At 32.7% G+C, this 22,579-nt stretch overlaps 2 protein-coding genes across 2 annotated transcripts, besides 3 other annotated features; one reads left to right on the top strand and one right to left on the bottom strand.

The window, feature by feature from the left end:
* Positions 1–4: a sequence feature (Short protein (Smp_181510.1, CAZ37629.2) was converted to a misc_feature.).
* Positions 1–14,264, bottom strand: Smp_181510.1 (MEG-2 (ESP15) family; the record flags this gene model as incomplete). The annotated part of the gene is made up of 4 exons (XM_018792254.1): positions 1–4; positions 12,920–12,940; positions 13,857–13,883; positions 14,260–14,264. Coding segments are annotated over 4 exons (57 nt in total), but the record flags the coding sequence as incomplete, so codon positions are not given.
* Positions 12,920–12,940: a sequence feature (Short protein (Smp_181510.1, CAZ37629.2) was converted to a misc_feature.).
* Positions 13,857–13,882: a sequence feature (Short protein (Smp_181510.1, CAZ37629.2) was converted to a misc_feature.).
* A 2,494-nt stretch (positions 14,265–16,758) lies between the features above and the next one.
* On the top strand, positions 16,759–16,911 carry Smp_205590 (unnamed protein product; the record flags this gene model as incomplete). The annotated part of the gene is made up of 1 exon (XM_018792252.1): positions 16,759–16,911. One exon carries the CDS (start codon positions 16,759–16,761, stop codon positions 16,909–16,911), a length of 153 nt encoding a protein of 50 aa, XP_018644746.1.
* Positions 16,912–22,579: the final 5,668 nt, after the last annotated feature.

The raw sequence follows: 22,579 nt of genomic DNA, 5'->3' as shown, positions 1-22,579 counted from the left end.
TATGAATTTAAAGATTTGACATGTTATGGAAATAAATAGAATAAAATTCTAATCCTCATTATTCATTCAATGTTATTCAATAAAAAGTTTACGTCATCTGTGTAGAGTCAGTGGATGCACTATTAAGGGAATCATTACACTTTATTTAAATGTCTACTGACATTATGAACACGTCAGTGTTGAAATAAGCTTGTTTGTGAATGAAAATCTGATGCTAAAGATTCGTTTCTGAATGCGATAGAACTAGAAATGAGGAGTGGGAAAAAGGGAAAACGCTTCCTTCCTCAAATTCTCTTGATGGATTCATTAGTGGTTTTAGTGACGGAACTGCTATTGCAAACAGCATACTAAGAAACAAATACCCGGAGATTGTAACCACGTCCGAATTTCAATCTAAAATAATCATAGTGTGTTTACTAGAGCTAATTGCCATCAAAATTTCCATTGTTGTAAAAATTATTGGGATCAACTAATAACTACGCAAAAGCAACCAGTAAAATCACTTTTAGATCTTCCATCCTTGTTGGAACTGATTGAAATAGGTCCCATTGTTGCGAGACCGGGTGGGTATAATTAAGCAAGACCTCTGTTGCTTAATGTTATTTACACAACAGGACATTATTGGTGTAAAGTGCAAATCTACTGTAAGAAGCAAAGTGCACTAGTAACGATGTGAATGACAAACTAATAAAGTTCTAATCAATAGTCCATCATAAGCGATAGACCAAACTTGAATAAGAGGAGAACAAAATAGTAATCACAAGAAACTATATAGATCACGTAATAAGAGTTGTGCAAATACTAAAATAGGTGGAAATTAAAAGGGAAATCGTAAAAACATGACAAACAAGTACAGGACACATCAACTAGGGTTCAGAATACGTGACAACCTCCCCTGTTGTCAGCCGTTTTGACATATTAAAAACGACCTTGCTAATTTTTCACACCTTAAATATGTTTGTGGTTTTTCATTTCCTTCCGTTTATTCTCTTCCCCATTCGATTATCCACACACCTATTACATAACTGTTCTTACATATAATTATTTTCTAATGGACAGATTTCACAACATCCAAATAAGAAGAAGGGTTTGTTAGGAGAAAAATGGCCATAACGAACTTACAAGCGTCTTTTAGTCTGTTAACTTTAATAACAAAATTAATGAAAACACATCTGACTGGTAAATTCGGTCAAAATCTGGATTTGCTGTACAAAGGAATAAAGATATTAAACAATTTCTGAAAAGTAATATTATTGAATAATACAGAACAAGCATCAGTCTTGATTTCGTCGATCTGCCGAATATCAAGTGTGAACAGAAACCTGTTACTCACAAGACCAATTAACAGCTATTCACACATTATTCATCTGCACATCATTCATCGTATTAGTGTATCATTTGTTGTTACATATAAATGATCTAGGCACAACTTAGATTCAATATTAATATCATTATAAACTGATACACTTACCACTTACATGTTGAACAAAAAGTTCAACGAAGACGGTAAGCAGTACGAATATTCTTTCAACGAATGCACAAATCATTCAGTTTTCCTGTATCCACCAATCTATTTCACTTAAAGTACTCACTTTATGTGTATTTAGTCAATAAATTGTAAGAAGAGGCACACCTATCAAATTTTTCTCTTATCAGTCTTGAAACAATTACATGAACCTATGGTGTTTTCTTCGTACATTATATCTCTATTAGGTTAGATTGTATGCCATTCTTCTCAGCTTTTCTATCTGTGAGATTTATCAACAAAATCATTGTTTGTGAGTTAAGCTATTGGTGTTTACTACTTGAACTTCATTCATATATATATATATATCTGTAAGTTGAAGGTGATCACAGAGCTTCTTATGAGGTAACTATATTCATAATTTAGTATTAAATTAAACTTCTAATAAATAGTCATGATTAAAAAATATGCACAACATCATATTTGTAGTGAAGGATCAATAACTTACTCATTTGGAGTTTACGCTCAACTGTTTTGAGTAGTAAATATAAAAGACAGCATATGCATTACGTCCGATTATCATAAAAAGTTTATTTTGTTTTCTTTCTATTAAACGTCTTATATATATATTCATTGCGATAATTAAATACAACATTTCTCAAATGCATCTTGTATGCATAGCATGCACAGATTGTTACCCTCCTTGAGATCTGATAATATAGGCTGTAGCTATCCAGTTACATATCCATGTGAATACAATAATCAACTGGAATACCACAAAAATGGATCAGATATTTGCGAAAATCCCAATGATTATCAGCTTGTATCGAAGTTTTATGTTCCATATAAAATCTGATTTCCAGAACACATTTTAAAATGGTTGTTACCAAGCTAAAAACATTTCATTTCTAGATTTTCAATCAACTGTATCATTCATATACTACTTAGATGAATAATATTGTCACGACAATGATTAATGTCTCTTATTAAACTGATTTCCCGAAATATTATTGAAGTCGAAAAAAATCAATGAAAAATTAGAAAGAAATTTAAATTGTACTTACAGTTTTTCAAGGAAAGTTGAGGATTACCTTTTTTGTCACAAACACAAAATAAATCCATTTCCGAAACGTTCACGATAATTTATATATATATATATATAGACTTAGATATAGATAATCGAACGGCTTTCATCGTCAGTGTTCTTTTATTTAGATCGAATATTAACATACACACGTATAGTAATATGGGTATTTTTCCAACTTCTGCTAACGATCAAAGCTTCTGAGAAGTATTACACAATTGCAAGGATTACATCTTAGACAATCAGTTATTGTCATTATGAGGATACTCTCTTACTTCAGACGTCACAACCATTAGACGAAACTGACAAAGTAGTACTGAAACTAGTTTCAAAATATTGAACTGAACTTACCGTTATAACCTAAAATAATTATGCATATGAATAGGAAAGGTTATTGATAATGGTGAATCGAATTACCAGTCAGCTAATTTCTCATACTAACAGTTGGCAGTCGATAGTACTGTGATGGACAGACTAAATGTGATACAAATGTTTCTTAATACTGTAACCAGAAGAACAAACGACTCCACTCAGTCTATAGTACCGTAACACTTAGATGCAGTGTTGTGAGTAGTCTATATAGTCATTATACGTTATATGAGTCACCGAAATATTAGTTCTGCATGTAATACGGAAAACCCTAGAAGTTCCCATAAGAATCAAGAGCTTCTTCTCAAAATAATACGGTGCAACACTAATTTTATCACATCTAGTCAGGCGATTCAATATGCTAAAGCCTCACATTACGACATTCGTAACTCCTTGTCTTTAGCGAAACAAACATATTCTAGATCTTCTCTCTATATGAATTACTTTACCTGTAAGTTTTCTAGGCTCTGGAATAATTTACCTCAAACTATCCGTATGTTGAACTCTCTCCCATTGTTTGTTCGCTCAATTAATGCCTTTTGCTCCTCTGAAAATGCATTAAATGCTCTAGCGCCTGCAAGTGTATCTTACTCCACAAGTGAGATTATCGGAACTTTAAGTGTTTAACCTCTTACTTGCTATCATTGTTTTGTTGCTCCAGGCTCTTTGCTTTAATCTTACTTTCTCTAGTTGTTCTGGCACTAGAAATAACCTTACAGAACAATGTTGATCAATCATCAGGCTATCCACTTAAGAAAAAATGACAAGTTCCCTGGTGTTGCATTGGCCTGCCATATATAAACTTTTTATCAATTACTAAACCAGCGAACATAAAACTTTCTTATATTTCATGTTTGCTCTCTACATTGAATGTTGATTTTTATAACAATCTGACCATGCCTGTAAACTGGTGTGAATTCTGTAAATATTATTTTCAGAATATATATTATTATTATTTAGATTGTTATTTGAGTTTAGCAAATTTTACTGCATTATTTGAATGATCTGTTGCTGATGCATACTGTTTTTTTTGTGTTAACTAAGTGGTCCACTTTCTGTCTTCACTTAAAACATCAATCGTTCAGCTTGTAACATAATCTGTTCACAGATTACATCTTATCCATAATTTTAGTTTCTATTCCCTAGAAGAATGAAGATTCAATGAATACGTTCGTGTAAAAATCAAAAGGAGAAATTATAGAACATTTTGTAGTACTTAAACGACAAATGAAAACAATTTTCTGACGCTCTAAAGTCACACATTCAAATTAAAATTGTATCCTACAGCTGAAGTATAGGATAGTTGGTTGTGTGATTATGTTCGAATTCTCTTGTATGAAAATTGTTTCTGAGTAATAAGATCGATAATAAAAATGAAGGGTTGGATAAAATAATCATCCTAATTGTGCTCATATCACCTACAGTCATAAAATCTCATCAACTTATATTTACAAACTGGAACAAGTATCTGTATTAAACAGACAATCAGTAAACAACTTGTACCAAATAGCTTCATATTGTTGTATTGACAATGAATGTTTCTCATTGTTCTTCTTCTATTTATACATTTATATCACAGCATACAGAATGTCTGCGTGGCTTAAATGTGCTTATTTAATCTTTCTTTTTGATTAATCGAATTAATGTGAATAATAATAATAATAATGTGTGCTGATCTACAATCTTGGATTTATGCAAATTTTTTTGTTTTTATTAATCTTATGAATGATCTCTTTCTCCATAGATACTCTGATAATCACTAAAATATGAATGATTACTAAATAAACTCATCTACAATATACATGCTTTATACATTAACACACTCACCACATACATACACAACATACAATGTCACACTATTCATAGGAACTGTATAGAGTCTTTTGAGAAAGACAGTTATTTGTGAGATTATATTGACATTTCTTCTTAATGTAAATATAAATACAATAGAACTTGAGCATATTGGAAAATGACGAAAAGCCTTCATATATTGCGTTTTCGAATGGATATACAAATAAAATAGTCTTAAATAACTCTATTAACATTTTAGTACGGAAGAATGCCTTCCCGTACAGACAGCATATGGAATATATGCGTAGAGTTGAATACCTAAGACTTCCATATCCATGTGACAATGTGAAATAAATGGTAAATTTTCTTGATAGTTTTTTCTAACTAAATGTAAACAACTGCATTTCTTCCTGAAAGATCAGTCAAGGCATCAAAAAGAATCCAGAATAATTATCCATGATTACTTTGGGTAGTGGAAAGTTGACATCAATTGAGTGAAGTCTATGTTCTGAAGCTATTAAATTATGAAGTAGGGCTTAAATGTTCCTCTACTACAGAGTTGCAATATGACATTGTGGAGCAGTGAACTCTAGATAATTATTTTATGCTCTTGTGTATCTAATACACGGAAGAAGAGTGTGTCGACCTTCATCCTTCATTGATACCATCATTGACCTTGGATATTTGGTTATATTTTGTCTCGTCTTTGAGGCAACTGTTCCTCTCTATCCAGAAGGACACTAGTTTGCAAGGATTGATGTGGGCAACTGTACAAAGTTAAGAACAAAAACAAAAGTTTCTGATGTGATTTAAATAATCGGTATTGTATTTTATAGGAGTTTATCCAGTTTGATGTTGTTGTTGAATGAATAAACCTGATTTCCATTATTTGTTTCAATGTGAATTGGGGGTATTATAGGGGTTTAGTTTTGAAGATGTCACACGTATTCGGAGTTTGACAACACCTTGATCAGTAACACCTTCTATGATCGAAACGTGCCCACCCAATGAAACCAGAAGTCAGAAGCGAAGAGGTTCTAAGATATATTTGATAGGCTATCAATATATCGAAAAGTGACTGATCTAAACTGGCTAGCTGTTGTAGGAGAAGTTGAACGCGGCGATTCCACTCGTGATCTGGTTGGGGTGCATGATCATACGCCTTCAGCTAGGTGAATCCATTAAAATTAATGTGGTCAGCATCAAATGTTGAAGACTTTCAGAGCTATTGATTTTAGTGATTTATTTACCGCTACAGTTTTATTACAGATCATCATACAAATCCACAGCTATGGTTTCACACTTGACAAATGGTTTAATGGTACCGATTATGCAATCAATGTAACCATAAGATGCATAACCGCATAGGATATAATAATTCTTTATTTATTCATCTTTAATAGACCTAAATACCAATGTGATTATTAGTTACTATATTTGTTTACTATCATCTTATTAGGAATGTGACATATTGCATTTTCTGGATGTTTTTAACTTAGTATATTCTCAAGACTCTTCATGCTTTATATGTTATACAAAGACAAATTAGCTTCACAGTAACACCTTATCCTTCAGATTATCATGCCAATGGTAACTATTTGGAGCAAAGTCTTCTTCAGACTATTCATAATTCTTTTCTCTTTTGTTGCATTTTTGACTTTAAAAAACAGCCTTTTAGCTTACAACTGCAACTTCCTCAACATTATACCAACTCATTCCACCTTGTTAAATGTCACAGTTCATTGTTCTTTATTATTGTATACTCTTACTTGGAGACTATTGAACTGTAATTCATTTTGGTTATTAATTTTTTCTACTGATTTACCATACAATCGTCCACTTCACTGCAAACTATTAAGCATTGTTGAGGTTTTACATCCTAATATCTTGCTGCTGATTCTTTTTCTTTTCTTTTCAGTTCATCATTTACAGTGCACAGCCATGACGATTCTGAGTATGCCCGACACGTAAACATTATGTATGCGCTCGTTAAGATCACAGCTCATACCGAGAACCTTTCAGTTGTTATTTTATAACAAATGTAAAGTTGTTAAACAGTTTCATTACACTAATAATATGCAAAAAATCTGCTTCCAAACTCTCCAGTAAATCATTACAGATTTTTTAACACCCCATTTTAACAACTCTTCTTGGCATCCACCCTATATCCAAACATTTACTGAAATCTCCACTGTATAGCATTGATCATGCCCGTAAAGATGCCACCTAACACCTTTGTCAGAAATACATCATTCTCATATCTATTGATATTTATAATTCAAGTACTTATAATATTGTAAAACGTTGTTTTTCCTCAAAGTTATTGAGTCCACACTTTATGATCATTGGAACACTTGATGACTTTGAACTAGTCTGTGGAGGAATTTGTTATTTCCTCCCACGGTGAACATATTGATTTAGTATTTGTGATGACTGTATTAGAGACTATCATCCCTCATAAAGCTTATTCTAAATTCATTGACTTCTGTGCAGGGAATCTTTGAAAAGGCTTTTGTCTCACGTAGCCTGCTTCAGTTAATTGGGATTTCTTTATGTGATGCGAAAACAGGATCACATTTAATTAAGTGTCATTTCATAATAACAGTGAGCAGTTCCACTTCGCACTCGCATGCTCGTTCTAATCATCCGTCTTATAAGTCGCGTACATGACTAACAAGCGCCTGTCACAAAACTCATATTCCAATTATATTTACAGAAGTTATCAACGACATCAAACGAAAGGATAATTACAAAGCTGATAGTTGTGTACATTTACTTACCATTACATTTAACAGAGTTAGATAATCTTTGCAAAAATCGTCAAGTGTAGTCTGACAAACTTAACAATCAGTTTACTTCGCTCATTATTTTACAACTTAATATTGGTTGGAGTACAGAAGCTGCTATAGATTTTTGGTAGTATGCGTTATATTTTCATAGTTGAAATCGTGAGTCAATTGAAGCTAGACCACCATGGAAAACCTGAAGGCGTTATAGTTATTACTCTCGAACACTTTCTATGTATCTTTTCCTTTACTATCGATTGAATAATGAGAAATTCATTTCCCTAATATACTTTTACTGAAGCAAACAACTTACTTTATTTTACGAATAACTTTCGTTGAATAAAATAATCATAAATCTTCATAGTTGAGAAAATATATAATCAGTGAACATCGAAAACTGAAAACTAATCATTTACTGGGTGTTCATTATTTTGAAAAAAATGACATTAAGTGGTAATATTACCTGTTTACTAGATATTACAACCTACTTCTCAAAAATACATATGAGGTAAATCTTTCCCACACTAGTGGGTTTAGTTTTGGTTACCGTTTGTCATAAATATATGGATTGCTTAAATTTTATTTTCACAAACCTGTTTTCAAACCTTGTGTTTTGTAGTGTTCAGTTATTTTTACGCCATCGTGTCCTCTTATGGTAATGAACTACTTTTTGTGCTTTACCCTTCACTATATATTTGAACCCACAGTCAACATGCTCCCTGAGTCTCAAAGAATATCTGTTCGGAAAGGGAACTTGATTCTACATCTTCACGTTTTTCTTATGATGTTAATTAGATTTAATCAAAATGCACTGCTTCCCTTCAGATGTGTCAGAAAATATCATGTGACAAATGTTGTAGAATCACAAAAAAATACATACCAGTTTTTGTGCAAATTGTGAGTGGCAAAATATAATTGCTAATTTTGTACTGTATTGATGCAAATGGTGTGTAAACTGATGGGTTGTTACAAAATTACACCATTCAATAGTCAAAGACTACGACTAGAAAAGAAGGCCTTCATTTTATGCTCAGAAAGTTTCACATTGACCACATAGTTATCAGTTATATACTTCCATGAAATTCTATCCAATTAGTTGTTTACCTAACTATGAATGCACCGATTTTGTAACACCATTGTTTAAAGGATGTCATATACAAGCTACTCGATAACTAGAAAATAAAGACATTATCAACCCATTCTTCATTTCCACTCGTAAAATAACTAGTTCTTTTTCTAAAACTCCACTCCTTTTTATAAACTTTCTCCTTCTACAGTGAAATAGTTGAGAATTAATTGAACATTTATTACTCAACGATTCTTCATTTGACCAAATTGTCTGCGTTTTCTCAAAACACAATAATAATCCTCTAAGTAAAAGTTATTGTGACAACAAGATATTTCGCTTCAGTGATTCGAATTACCACGTGTGCAGAGATTAGGTTTTCATGAAATCTTAATTAAGAATGAACCATGTGATTAGAATTTACCGGATAGACTATGTCTTTTCATCTATGTATATGCAGCAGGAGAGCATAATCCGTCTTACTAACATGTGACTATCACAGTACACTGCAATTTTATTACAGTCAATAGTTTACAGTGTTGAAATGCTGTTGACCGTTAATTCGATTACTCAAATATACAAATAATTCAAAAATCACAAATATCTGATAGACAGTCGATTTGTATATTCCACAGCACAATTGCACCGAACTAAATGATTAATTATGAAACTGAAAACAGTGATGCTTCAAATATTCAAGTGAATGAAATTAGAACAACATAAATAGATACATATGAAGTACATTTGACAATTACTGTACACAAATATTACTTTCAATGCTACGGTAACATTTCATTGAATATAAAATACATGAGTACTCTTTTCAGTAAATTTGTTCCTATCTCTTTACGTATACATGTAAATTATGAGTCACAAACAATTATAAGCAATACTATGTATGTTTGGAACAGAACTATGAGAGCAAGTATTGACGTTTTCAGGACAAATTCCACTTTATTTTGTCTCCAAGTACTTATATTGCACTACTAAATATTTGGTAGTAGTAAGTGAATTGAAATGGAAATTCATCACCCAATGAACTGATAATAAATGCTGTCGTTCACCGATTTTACTGTAAATTTGGCATGTCAGTGAAATCTAACTATGTACATTGTCAAAACGATCATCTACATTGCTAACACCTTGAGATACTCAGAGATTTCATGATACGCAACTTTTCGTAATTAGAGATTTATAAGGAATAATTGTTATTACTGCTATTTATGTACATATATGTAAATCTATAGATATTTTTTATTTTACAGACTTTACTTTTGTGTCAAAAAATTATGAACTAGGAAATCGTATTATATGCCACTGATCAAGATGTACATGATAAACTTATAATCTTAATGAAATTGGTCATCTCAAAACGGTTTCATTCCTTGTCACTCAGTACGGCCTCCATGCTTCAACACAAGAATTCATTTTGTGACAGTTTATTTAGAAGGGGAACTGCCATTGTTTGTCAAGAACAGAAACAAGTCAACTCGGCATTAAACCGAATGCGTGGTTTCTAAATGACTTATGATTGATCTAAGACGATCAGCAGATAAATGTGTGCTCAACAATACCACAACACATAAAGAAATTTAAGAAATGCAATCATAATCAAACTTTAAAAGTGGAATATAATGCTCTGTATAAACGTTCCCAATAATTTAACATCCAATATTCAAGATATGAAAAAAGACGAACTAGAGCTTACGAAGGTCTTTTATTATTTAAGTTGTACAAATAAATCAAATACATAAATCAACGGTCGGTCAGTTTAGCATATTTTTAAACGTAATTAATCATGAACAACCAATTTTCCGGTATTTTATGGCGTGTCTATCAAATGTAATAACAAATATAATACAATTACACATTTTAAAACCATTCTTAAATAGTTCATATACGAGTAGTTCCTATTTGAATAGCTAATTGTAAACAGACATTTCAGTATGAAAGATGTTTACGAGCAATGAAACTATCGCTTGGTTTTTAAGCATCCTATGCTTTTCTTATCAATGTGAATTTCAATTAGTTTTCTCTACAGTCTCTATAGTTATCTAATATCACTTCTAGTTACTGTTTTAGGAAATTTGATCTTGATGCATCTTTGTCACAGATACCATACCGAATTGCGTATTTGATTTGTTCGACTGAAAGCGCCTGTCTTTACACCTTGGATCCATACACTGCTTCATATAATGACGAACTGTTCAAAAGCTGATTATTTTTCAGAATGAAATATTCATTTAGGTAAAATATAACTTAATATGCGACTTATCACAATGTCATTTTGATAAATCGACAGCTCACTTATTCATTTATACGTCATATCACTTCAAAACAGTGGGTTTTTTCACTTTGTTTGTGGCAATCGTAATATCATACTCATCAATCGGTGTGATTTATCCCAACCTCTGAAGTTAAGTTCAAATATTATCTGTTCAATTGTTTACAATTGATTTGAAAACTATTCTACATTATTTCTAACTACGTTAGTTATAAAATACACCAAATACATAAACGATCAGACTTCATCTGAACTACTTCAGTATACAGACATGGAATAATCGACAAAGTGCATGGAAACTATAAGTCTGGTGGAACAACTAGGTACCTTGATACGGAAGGTAGAAGTTGTATATCGTTGTATATCCCAGTGTATCCTAACTGCCGACAAATAAGAGTTATCAGTTGTTAATAGATAAGTATCTTAGGTTTTGTCTTGTGGATTATCCATCAAAGACTGTTGAACCATGATTGCGTTTATTACTATATTACAATGTGCCTGATTCATTCATCTCATAAATTTGACACCATGCTTATTCACCTAGTTATTTTGTGGTTTATTTTGCATCAATTGCAAGAATCCAAAGTTGAGATCTCTCTCTGCAAATATATATGCAATAAAGTTCAACATTAGAGAGAAATTATCGAAATCTCTACAGACCCGAAATTCATCTTGTAAACCTCTAGTTTTTTTATGGATTACTTCTGAAGCAGTCGTGAATTTCATGTCTAACATTGTCTAAGTAAACATCTGTAATGCCCATAAAACTTACATATGAAATTTTCGCCTATGGAAAAGTGTGTCATAAGTGTGAAATATTATTTCAGTGTACGAAAATTCAGTGTGCAAATGAAACTCGATATTTCTTGACGGAACTAAACAGGACAGACTTCAACACATATATCTTTTATGATAATCTGAACTAACTCATTATAATAATTGTTCGAAATCAATAAGGATGAAAATAAGAACTTTCATTGCATCCAAAATGAAATGATAGACTTAGAGAAGGTGATATTGACATTATATTTAACTGATACCTTCCCGTACGTTCTCTCGAAATATCACCCAAAGTTTGTTAGGTGGCAGTAAAACAATCGTATATGACTTATTAAAGATTATTGAGTAATTAATCTATTAAACGTTTGCACAACGTTATGGAAGCAAACTAAAAATAGTTTTAGAACTTCTGGATCATAAAAATGTTGACATGAGAATAGAAGTGTATTTTGAAGATGAACATTGAACATAACTTACACACTTCCTCTAAATAATTTTCTAGAACAGCGATATTTTTTAAAATACAGTGCGGCGTAAGTGAAGAATACGATATCCAGTATTGTCATATAATTGATTGACAAGTATCTATCATTCATTCCATGGTTCATGAATCCTCTGAATATTGTTTGCAATCTACACCAATTAAATCATTAATACTGTTCAGAATGAAAAAGGTACTAAGATATTGGTTACTTTATTATCACGGTACCTTCCCTCAATCCTAACTGCTTACAAGCAAGTCTCCGCAGTGATATTTGAACCCGACTTGACTCTCAATACGGGCTGTGATAATTACTTCTGATTGCAAAACCGTTTCTCTCCTGATGATAGCAGATCAGTTATAGAATTAACCAATGTGCAACTTATTCAGTGTTAGTGTATCTATTAGCAATGTTCACAGAACGAAGTCAATCTTAGTGACTTATGATGTTGATAACCGATAATGAAAGACAAAATCATATGTCGCAAAAAATGTGCAGTTGTCGATCTTGTGAAACAAACCCTTGAGCATCAGATTTGACTCCATTGCGATATATACTATGTCACTTTAGCCTCTAATATCCTATTTCTGATATTTATCAATATATATTCAAGTCACTTAGCTTTAATAGGGTGTCCTGTTCACTCGTAAACTTTGTGTACATTAGCTGATTAACGCAATGGATGACAGAGAATTCAAATTGGACTGGTTTGATACATGTTATTTGAATATGGATCACCTCCATCTGTCATGAGGAATAATACAGATAAATATGCACGATATCATAGGTGTAAATATGAAACCAATGCTCACTCATTCGTTGATGGCGCTGGTCTGTTTTGAGATATCAGAAATAAAATTAACATGTTTACCATGAATGATGACAATGAAAATTATTTTTATCTACTGTTTGTTGTTCATATAAGCGTGTTATTTATAGCTATTTTTCCGCTCACCGTCTTAAAGAAAGAAGAACACGGATTGAACATTCTGATGGTTCTCCATCAAGCCACATCACACTTAAAGTCGAGATTGATAAGAATGGTCTTCTTATTGACTGTGACCATATTTACTGGTTTCGGTTTTCTTATATTTGTCAAGCAATAATTGTAGTTGGTAGTTGTGATGATAACAGATTCCGATGAGACACGTTTATGCTAGTAATTTCAACAAATTTTACTAATTTGTGATTTTTAGATACTACAGGTTGTAGGAAATTAACGTGATCCAAATCAGATAAAATGAATTCTTTTTATCTTACTTGAGCATTTTGTCTGTCCTGTTTCGATATTACGTAATAATACCGAGTAATATTTATTTCTAATAGACACCAACATTTGAAATCTAGAGAATCTTATCTGCCTAGGAGCTGATCAATGCAGCTGCGATTGACCTACATTGTCTAAGTGTGTGAATTAATCAACGTAAACTGTCATATTAGTGGTACTCTGGATAAGCTACCGTGCATAAATGTTCGGTCAGTCGTTTTTGTAAATGTCTGTTATTTTTGTTTCGTATTGAATCGTCACCCTTGTAGGAAAACTTGCATGCTGATACAGTTTCATCGGTGTGCAGTGTCACTTAAGCAAAGTTGCTTCATATTTACGTCTCTGCACAACACAAACTATATTTAAGCGATTACTTTTACGTAAATACTAGTTGAGAGGCATTTCAACATCAAGATTCCGGCGTTTGTATTTGGTAAAACAGCTATTACGACAAGAGATATAGATTGATAAACTGGGAATCATGAAATTGGATGTCAAATATACTTACAATTTCCAAGCAAAAGATCTGGAGTGCCTGTTTAATTAGAACAGAAAATGAAATTCGTCTGTTTTCGAGAGACTGTAGTGCTTGACAAGTAACTGACTTATAAATTTGTTATTAAGAGTAGATGTTAACGTGTTAGATTAACACATAAATAGTGAAACTGCTCTGATCAACCATCTACTATATTTCAGGCAGAATGATTGTCATGGACCCAAAAGATAGTCAGTGTATCCTTTCAATTCTTAAGATAGCGGAAAGCGAATGAGAGATATCCGACAATTACAGAGGTAAAATCACAAATACTCAGTCATTTTCATATTATTCTAATTTTCATAGTGCAGTCATCATTATAAACAGTTTTGAAGTAAGACTAGACTTACTTGGAACTGAGATGATAATGTACATAAACAAACGATTATGAGATTTTAGATGGGTTTAATTAGTAATGTGTCATTATGTTGTGTATGCTACTTATGTTGAGGTAAATTGAGGTAATCGTTATCACTTGTATCATTATATGTTTACATGCATTCTCAAAATATTTCAAGCTGAGAAGTAATAGATTTTTCCATCCAGTTCTATGTTTGTCAAAATGTGTGGTCAGCTAAGTGATTAAACAGAAACAAATTGATAAACACTCAGATAAAATGTCGGTTCATTTTCATTATAAGACATCACGTAAATACGATACTGCAGGTTTATCAAGTGCATGAATCTAGATACTTCCTAATACTCGTTTTCTACTCTCAAATATTGTACTAATAGCCGAAGTTCATATCAACTATATGGAATGAGATTGACCTTCAAGTAAAAATCCATAATTAAGCAGTTATCTTTACAACGTAGTGAATGACAATTCGTTCATTTTATGAAATTGTAATTCAATTAAGCTGTTAGTTGCTTATCAGTCGAAAAATTCAAGGTGAATATATATATATATATATATGATTGTCACCGATGACTTATGGTTTCTAAAGAACTTAACCACTTGAAATTGCAAATAAAATGTTCCTCGAACAAATTTGGTCGACATACTTGGACAACCATCTTTCTCTAAAGTAGAGAACAATAAAGGATAATCAATAATCTACAGTCATAGAACAATAAGATAAAACGAACTCTCCCTTCAATATACTTTGAAACAAACAGACCTTAAATAATTGAAAATTAAGGAATGGTTTGTTGCAAAATAACATGCTAAATCTAGTGACCATCAATAATTTTGAATAGTGAGACGTATAGTAGGCGATTGGAAGCGATGGATTCAAAATACTGTGTAATTGTGTCACCAAGCGTTCCGTTAATCCGAGGAAAGCGTTTAGAACTGGTTATGTAGGTTTACTTTCAGGAGAAAGAGCAATATATTTATTATGACTGCTCTATGAATAGCTGCTTCATGTGATTCGACGGCAGCTACGTTTTACAGACAGTTTTTGGAAACACTTTATTTTTCAAATAAATATCAATTATCAAAACATATGAAGAGGTATCTTGTTCTTTACGAAAATTAGATATTGACAATAACTCTCAAGTGGACAATTGTATTCACTTCAACACTTTCACTAACCGATTATTCGATAAATATCAACTAGTCGGAATTGACGGAATCTGTCGAAGTTCCATGTTTTATAATCGAATACACATGACAGCTTCACGTTACAAGATACTGTTCACGCCAGTTACTAAGACGTGTATTCGTAGTACGATATTTCTCTTAGTCTTGATAACAGGATAGCAAACTATACTTTTCCACATAACTGGTATACTTTCTGCAGAATACTCCGTTTTATGAACTTTTTAAATCGGTGTTTTCTTTCTACGGGTGATATTTACACTTACCAGAGTAATATACATCCTGATTTATCCTAATGAAACTAAGTTAGTCGTTAGAAAATCACTAATAACTTATAAATAACTGCAAAGAATGACCAACTTACCACAACATAGGGAACCTTTCAATAAGTGTAATTTTAAGTCGACAATTATGTCATAATAAACCAAATCTAAATTAAACTGGAATATCTATAAAAATATACTATATATATAATACTACTCAGTACGAACCTTTTTTACCGTCTTCTGATGCTGGAATGTAAATATGATTGAATATGTCATTCAATACTAATATGAATCTGTTAATTATTAGTAAGCACGATGACTTCATTCCATATTAGGCATACTGATCTAGCTCAACTATGATGGATTGGTGATTTCTTATAATTTGTAGTAAGTGCCATGTTAACTAATTGCTAGAACGACCTCTAAGGAAACAATCATCGCTATAATTACATAGTCAGAACAGTGATAAGCGAAAATGAATACCCTTCAATAGTAATTTTCAGTATATCTCTCCGTGGATGATTTGTAGATTATTCTTTCATCAAGTGCAATACAGTGTTTGTTTCACGACAGTTGATTTTAGAGTCCGATGTTCTCCTCTCCATATTTCAAAAGTCATCTGTTAGTAAGCCTTCAAAAGAAGTATCAAGAAGGTTATCCTTTAAAGGGAAATTGTTCAGTAACTAATCGATTTACAAAGAACATCACTAGTCAGAGGAGCGTAACTTAGGTAGATTGATCAGTCAGCGTGAACGATTTTAGCTACAACGATATGTTCCTGAAACATCATTTTTACATCACTTCTGAAAATTTTATAAAATTTGCTTGAACGTTAACAAAAGAGTAATATAAGTGTTTCGAAATTTTTAGTTAGAAACCAATGAGCACATATTTTGGTTGCCTGCTACATCTTTATATGCCGAGTAGTAAGAAATTCACTTTAAAGAACATCTGTTCGTCTAAGCGTAACGAAAATTAACAGATCACTCGCCTTCATCATTAAAATCTTTATTAGTGAATCGTTCACAAACATCTTATTTATGGTCATTAGAATGCATGTTCATTTTCAAAGTAGTAATTATAAAACGTTAGTTGAAGTCTGCCTATCGTATGAAAGTTACCTCTTCCCATTCTATTTTAAAATTTTGCAGAGCCATAACTTATTTCAGGTTATGAATAAATGCAGACTTTAAAATCTACTAAGTTGTATATTTCCCCCTTATTGAATTTGTGCATAGTGGGAAACCTTAGATGTCAGAAGCTTTTCATTATAGATTAGACGTACCGCAACAAACTGTCTCTGTGAAATATAATAAATAAATTTCAAAGCAAAAGGCAAATAATTAGAAATGTTCCATACCAATTGACTTTACACATTTTTATTCTGTCACAAACCGATATTGTTAGATTCGAACGACTAACTTGCATTGACTAAACAATGAATTCGAACAATACAAAACGACGCATTGCTCAAGTAAATTTCCGCATCTACAACCGAAAACAAGGTGAACGCTTTTTTGCTAAGAACTTTCAGCACATTTTATTGATTGTTTGTCAGCAAAACAATGATCGATCATGAGTATTCACAATACTCAGTTTCTTCTAATTACGTCCTTTAAATAAAGTGGATTGCCGATGTTTGTTAGCGCGATTCATTCACTCAAGAACTACCGATACACCAACGTAAAGGTCGATATTATTTGAAAAGGGCTGAGAATATTTGCAAGTCTTTGCATACCATCATTATCAATACTGACAATGTAATCATTAAGTGTGTACACTTACATATTTTTTAACGCATCTCATACGATTCATCGGAAACGTGAAAGTTGTGAGCTCCTTTGCAACGCACATCAACTGCTTGACTAAATTCTCAAAACTAAACGAATTCACTGGACAGATTATTCTACTGCTTGTATAAAGTGTACTTGGCTTTCAAAAGGTTGGTATTCCGTAGCATTATAATACCGTTTTAAAATTGCTTAACTTACTTTGTGAGCAAATATGGATCGTGGCTAGCAGTGAAATCCAGGACTCGCGTTTCGTCCTGTTTGGAATTCGTCAACTGGATGTACCCGCATCCCAGAGTTGATTTTTACTTCTGGCGCCCAAACCATCTCTGTTTGCTTCAAACACCATCGCGTTATTCACTTAGCTACTGAGTTCTGGTAAGACGGAACACGCGTCCTGGATTCCACTGCCAGCCACCAGCCATCTTTGCTTACAAAGCATGTGACTGAAAGCAATATCGAGGTGATCTGCACAGGATGCACATATGCCAACAAGAGACTGACCAATTGCAGTCGTTGAATAACAATAAAACTATACAAGCAAACAATACCATGTCAATTTGTTTAACTTACTGTTGCATGTTATGTCTTTTTACAGTGTTCAAAATAAACATTTATGTATTTCATTCAATAATATTTTCCAGACAAGGTGATAACAACATGAAAATTTTGAAAATTGTTTTGCCATCAGAAGATAATATCAGTTTGCTTCCTATATAACATGTGGGGAGATCTAAGCAACCAATAAACTTGGTGGAATACAAGCAATACTGATAAGTACGAACCAACGGACTAACGTACATTTTAATACTTCTATCTGAAGTTGCATTTATTATTTAATATGTATATTATATTTATGACATTCAATATCATAAATTATTAAACTACGTCAAACTGACAACAACTGGTTATATCTGAAAAATCGCGCTTTATGTACTCCTTTATTCCATTGTCTTATGTTCTCATATATGAGTGAAGAGAACGCCAAGGCGATTGTAACGCTGAAAACTTAGCTAAGTGGGTGTTGTTTACAGAGGACAACTAAAACATCAATAACGTGACTCACCATTAATATCACCTGACGATGAAAATATATCAAAATGAGTGAGTTCGTACAAACTTATTTCTAGAACTGACTGCTTCAAGGTGAATTCACATTATTGTCTCATGACCAAAAGGTGCATTTCAGCAGGTAACATTCACAAACATTTTCAAAGTAATACGGTTGCAAAGTGAAATAATATTTCAGTGGATTCACCACACGTAATGTATATCCAGGTTTGAATTAAAACTACCATTATTATTCTCAACATCCTTTACGTCTATTTTTCTTATTTTGAAGCCGTCTACGTTTTGACGTCATGTCGTTCGACCACTGGTTAACCTGTCAACATGCTAGAATTTCATTCTTTTCAAATATTATGTATACTGATGAAAACATGTGTCACCGTCAACACAGACTCATAAACTTTTATATTCAGTTTAGTAGTTCCATGTATTCATATAGATATTCTTGTTAGTGTGAGTAAAGCCTAATAAGGATCCAATTTAATGTAATACTATATATATATATATCGATGTTATTCGCCGTATGATGAAATTTTTTTGTATCCAAATCATATGCATTCAGATATATGAACGATTAATGTCATCTGTAACTTTGGATAATGGTTGTCCCATTCCAGTGACAACTGAATGCGTGTTAGACAATCGGTATTCGTACAAACACTCTGCAGTACATATCTTAGCTAATCGTCCATTGCAACTACGTCTCATTAAATACGATTGTGCTTATGAACGGAAACAAAAGCGCAAATTCTTCAAGAGGGCAATATGATCACCGTAAAATTGAAAAAACGAGTGATCATATTAATAAATACTGCATCGTTCTAACTACAAAACCTCATCAACTTACAGTGTGAAAATGCCACAAGAAGTTGTAGTAGGCTGAAGACTACCAAACAGTTTGCTCCCGATAGTTTCATAATGTTGTAAAGACGATGCTTTGACTGCTTTGTTACATCACTTATATAATCTTTATTCAGCAAGGTAAATGATTGACAGTACATATGACATTCATGTGATTATTAAGTGCATTATTTTAATCGGATTAATTAACTCGTACATTTTCGAATAACTGTTGAACAACTTTCATCTATATCGTTTTCCATACTTTCAAACACATGACTCTATTTCAACAATTTTGCCAGCACTTTCTTTGTAGAATTATTACCAATTCTGTGTTAGAATTTGACCTTCAATAGTGAGTCTCATGATATGTGATTTAGTAAGTCACATTTCTTTCATGATTCCTGAGTCGGCATTTCATCCCTTGAACCATACAGACTGTCAAACGTTGTTAAGCGCTCCAACATGATTCTTCAAATGGTGTGATTAGGTTAAGTAGTAGACACAATAAAGTGTGATGAAAAATAAACAACAAGAGGCTTGTCAATAACTTGTCAGCTATTTACAAGTCATAAAGAAGTAATTGCATGAGTCAAACATTCATTACTTTCTATGAAATACACAAAGTTATTCACAATCACCTCTTAAACTCATGATTCTGAAAATGTTTTTCAGCAGAAGCTTCAATTGAATAATAATTTAACATGAATAACCAGTATGTTAATAGCTACTTTTAGATTCAATAAGCTTTGACAGCTGCCAAAGTATATTTTCTTGATTGTTTTGATCGATGCGATATTTTACTTTCTCTAAGTTATGTTCATTTTGCTTCGCTAAATATTAGATTCCTTAATTGAGGAATCAAACGGTCATTGAGTCTTTACCCATTATTGTTCTTTATAAACTGGAATAGGTGATAAGCCTGCGTGTAAATCATCGATTGATATTTCAAATGAATGTGAGCACAATACACACGAGACCAATGATTTCCTTGACTTTTTATCCTACATAATCTGCAACGAATAACATTATCGGTTTATGAGTAGTTATTAGGTTAGTGTTCACGTTTTTCACGCAACTTATATTTTATATTTAAATTAAAAAACACCGAAACGTAGTATTACACTCCTCAAATTTAATTAATTACATTTAGTGGCCTATTGATATGACTACAATTTAAAGAAAGGCATGAATATATCATAAATATCAACCTTCAATCTAACTCTGTTTATTACATCTAGTCTGATATCATGTGTGCGACAACCATAGTCAAACAAGAGCTGAGTTTAATGAATTGATTTCACGCATTCGTATGTCCACGCGTATGTTAGGCAAATAGTTGAAAAGGTAAAGGTGTGACTCAAGAAGAATGAATAATGTAGTGTAACCGGAAGCTAGAGCAACCCATGTAAGCTTGAATTAGCAACAGACAATACAAAGCCTCCCATAGAAAATACTACATTAACTTGAAAAAGGTGTCTGTTTTGGAAAGAGGTTTGAGGTCATGGTTAGCAAAATCTCGATGGTATTATAACCAGATGCTAAATATGTGTTGGTAGAATGACCAGTGGAACAGAATAGTGACTAAGGAGACAAGATTGGTGGTCTTTTTCACTATATGCCATGAGGCTTTACTTGGTGTCGGTTGTAGAAAACATTTGAATACACACGATTTGGCATGATGGGCGGAAACAACTGACTTGGATATGACGAACATGTAGCTTATGACACCAGCTATATAATTTATGTTTTGATATGCAGTCGAATGCCAATAACATATAAACTGCATTGATTCAGTAATGTTTATGGGTAATTAATGATTCGGCATCCAGTTATACATGTGAACAAAACGATCAGATGAACACTTTCGTTGCTAATCAGCTAGTAATGCGGCATCTGAAGTTTGATGAATACACGAACATTATTGTAAGGTTCATTGATAAAAAGAAAAATATCTGCAGATGTATGATGGAAGTTTGATTTGAGGCAGGAGAACTTTACGTTGTTAAATTATAAGAAAATAGTCCACTAAGTTGTAAATGTCACAAAGTGAAAGTGATTTTCATAACAGCATAAATTAATGAGTGAGCTTTATGACTGAATAACTGCTATAATTTTGTTGCGAACATGAATAATGATAATAACTTCCCTTTATGTGACGTTGACGAAAAGTTGATAATAAGACAATTGGAATTATTATAATTATTATGGAATGATCTCAGAAAAAGATGGATGATAAGAGTCGATGCATCAAAAATATAACGATGACATTATACGATTTGTGTGTTTGCATGTCATTTTTGCACTGGCTTTTCTGCTTGCGTCAGAGTCGAGGGATATGGTCATCTGTGATGTGAGCAAGCCGCCTTAAACTCGTTCGTCGAAGGTATAGAGTTCAGATGGTTTTCCATTGAGTTAGTATTTCAAGTTGCGTTCATTTCGAAGGAGGGCTTACTAAGTTTGTGGCCCGTTGACATAGATTTGATTTGAAGGAACGTATGAATATGCATGATTATGAAACTTTCTCTGCGTTAGATGAATTTATTTTAGGCATTCTTGCATTCACACTGACATTAAGAATGAAATGCGGGGAAGCGAAGCAGAAATGGCAAGTGCACCAACTCATTTTGATCAAGAGCAACTGAACATTTACAGCCACACAGAAGTAAGCGGAAGGTATTCGATCAATAAGGTTTGGGATACACACCTCTACGCTCATATATAAACAGACAAGTTTGAAAACTAGCAGTTGACATGTTCAGAATGAGGGTAGAGTAGAATAAATAAAACAGTCTGTTCTGAAGCTACCACGATCTATGTGGGACTGAACTTGGAAAACTTGATCTAAGAATACCTAAGTGTCAAGTACTATGCTACATTAAACCCGAATGGATCACTGCCCTTATATGTATGACCATATCGATTGAACCTAATTCATTCAAATGATTTAGTTTGAAGTAATTCATTTCAAATGTTGGGACCTGAGGAGCGCCTGAGCTCCATTATGTCATTGACGGTCACAATCAGCTGTGAATACGATGAATTCACTACCTAATCAAATTATTACGATTCATTTTGTTCATTTTCTAAACAAGGAATAATTGTTAACAGAGATTTGAAGATAACATTGTGGTCTGGTCAGACTGGAGTGATACCCTTGTAC

This window comes from Schistosoma mansoni (genome assembly GCF_000237925.1).
Source record: "Schistosoma mansoni, WGS project CABG00000000 data, supercontig 0446, strain Puerto Rico, whole genome shotgun sequence".
In the NCBI taxonomy this organism is placed as follows: Eukaryota; Metazoa; Platyhelminthes; class Trematoda; order Strigeidida; family Schistosomatidae; genus Schistosoma; species Schistosoma mansoni.
Note: the sequence above shows the minus strand (reverse complement) of the source record. Positions and strands in the feature narration are given on the sequence as shown.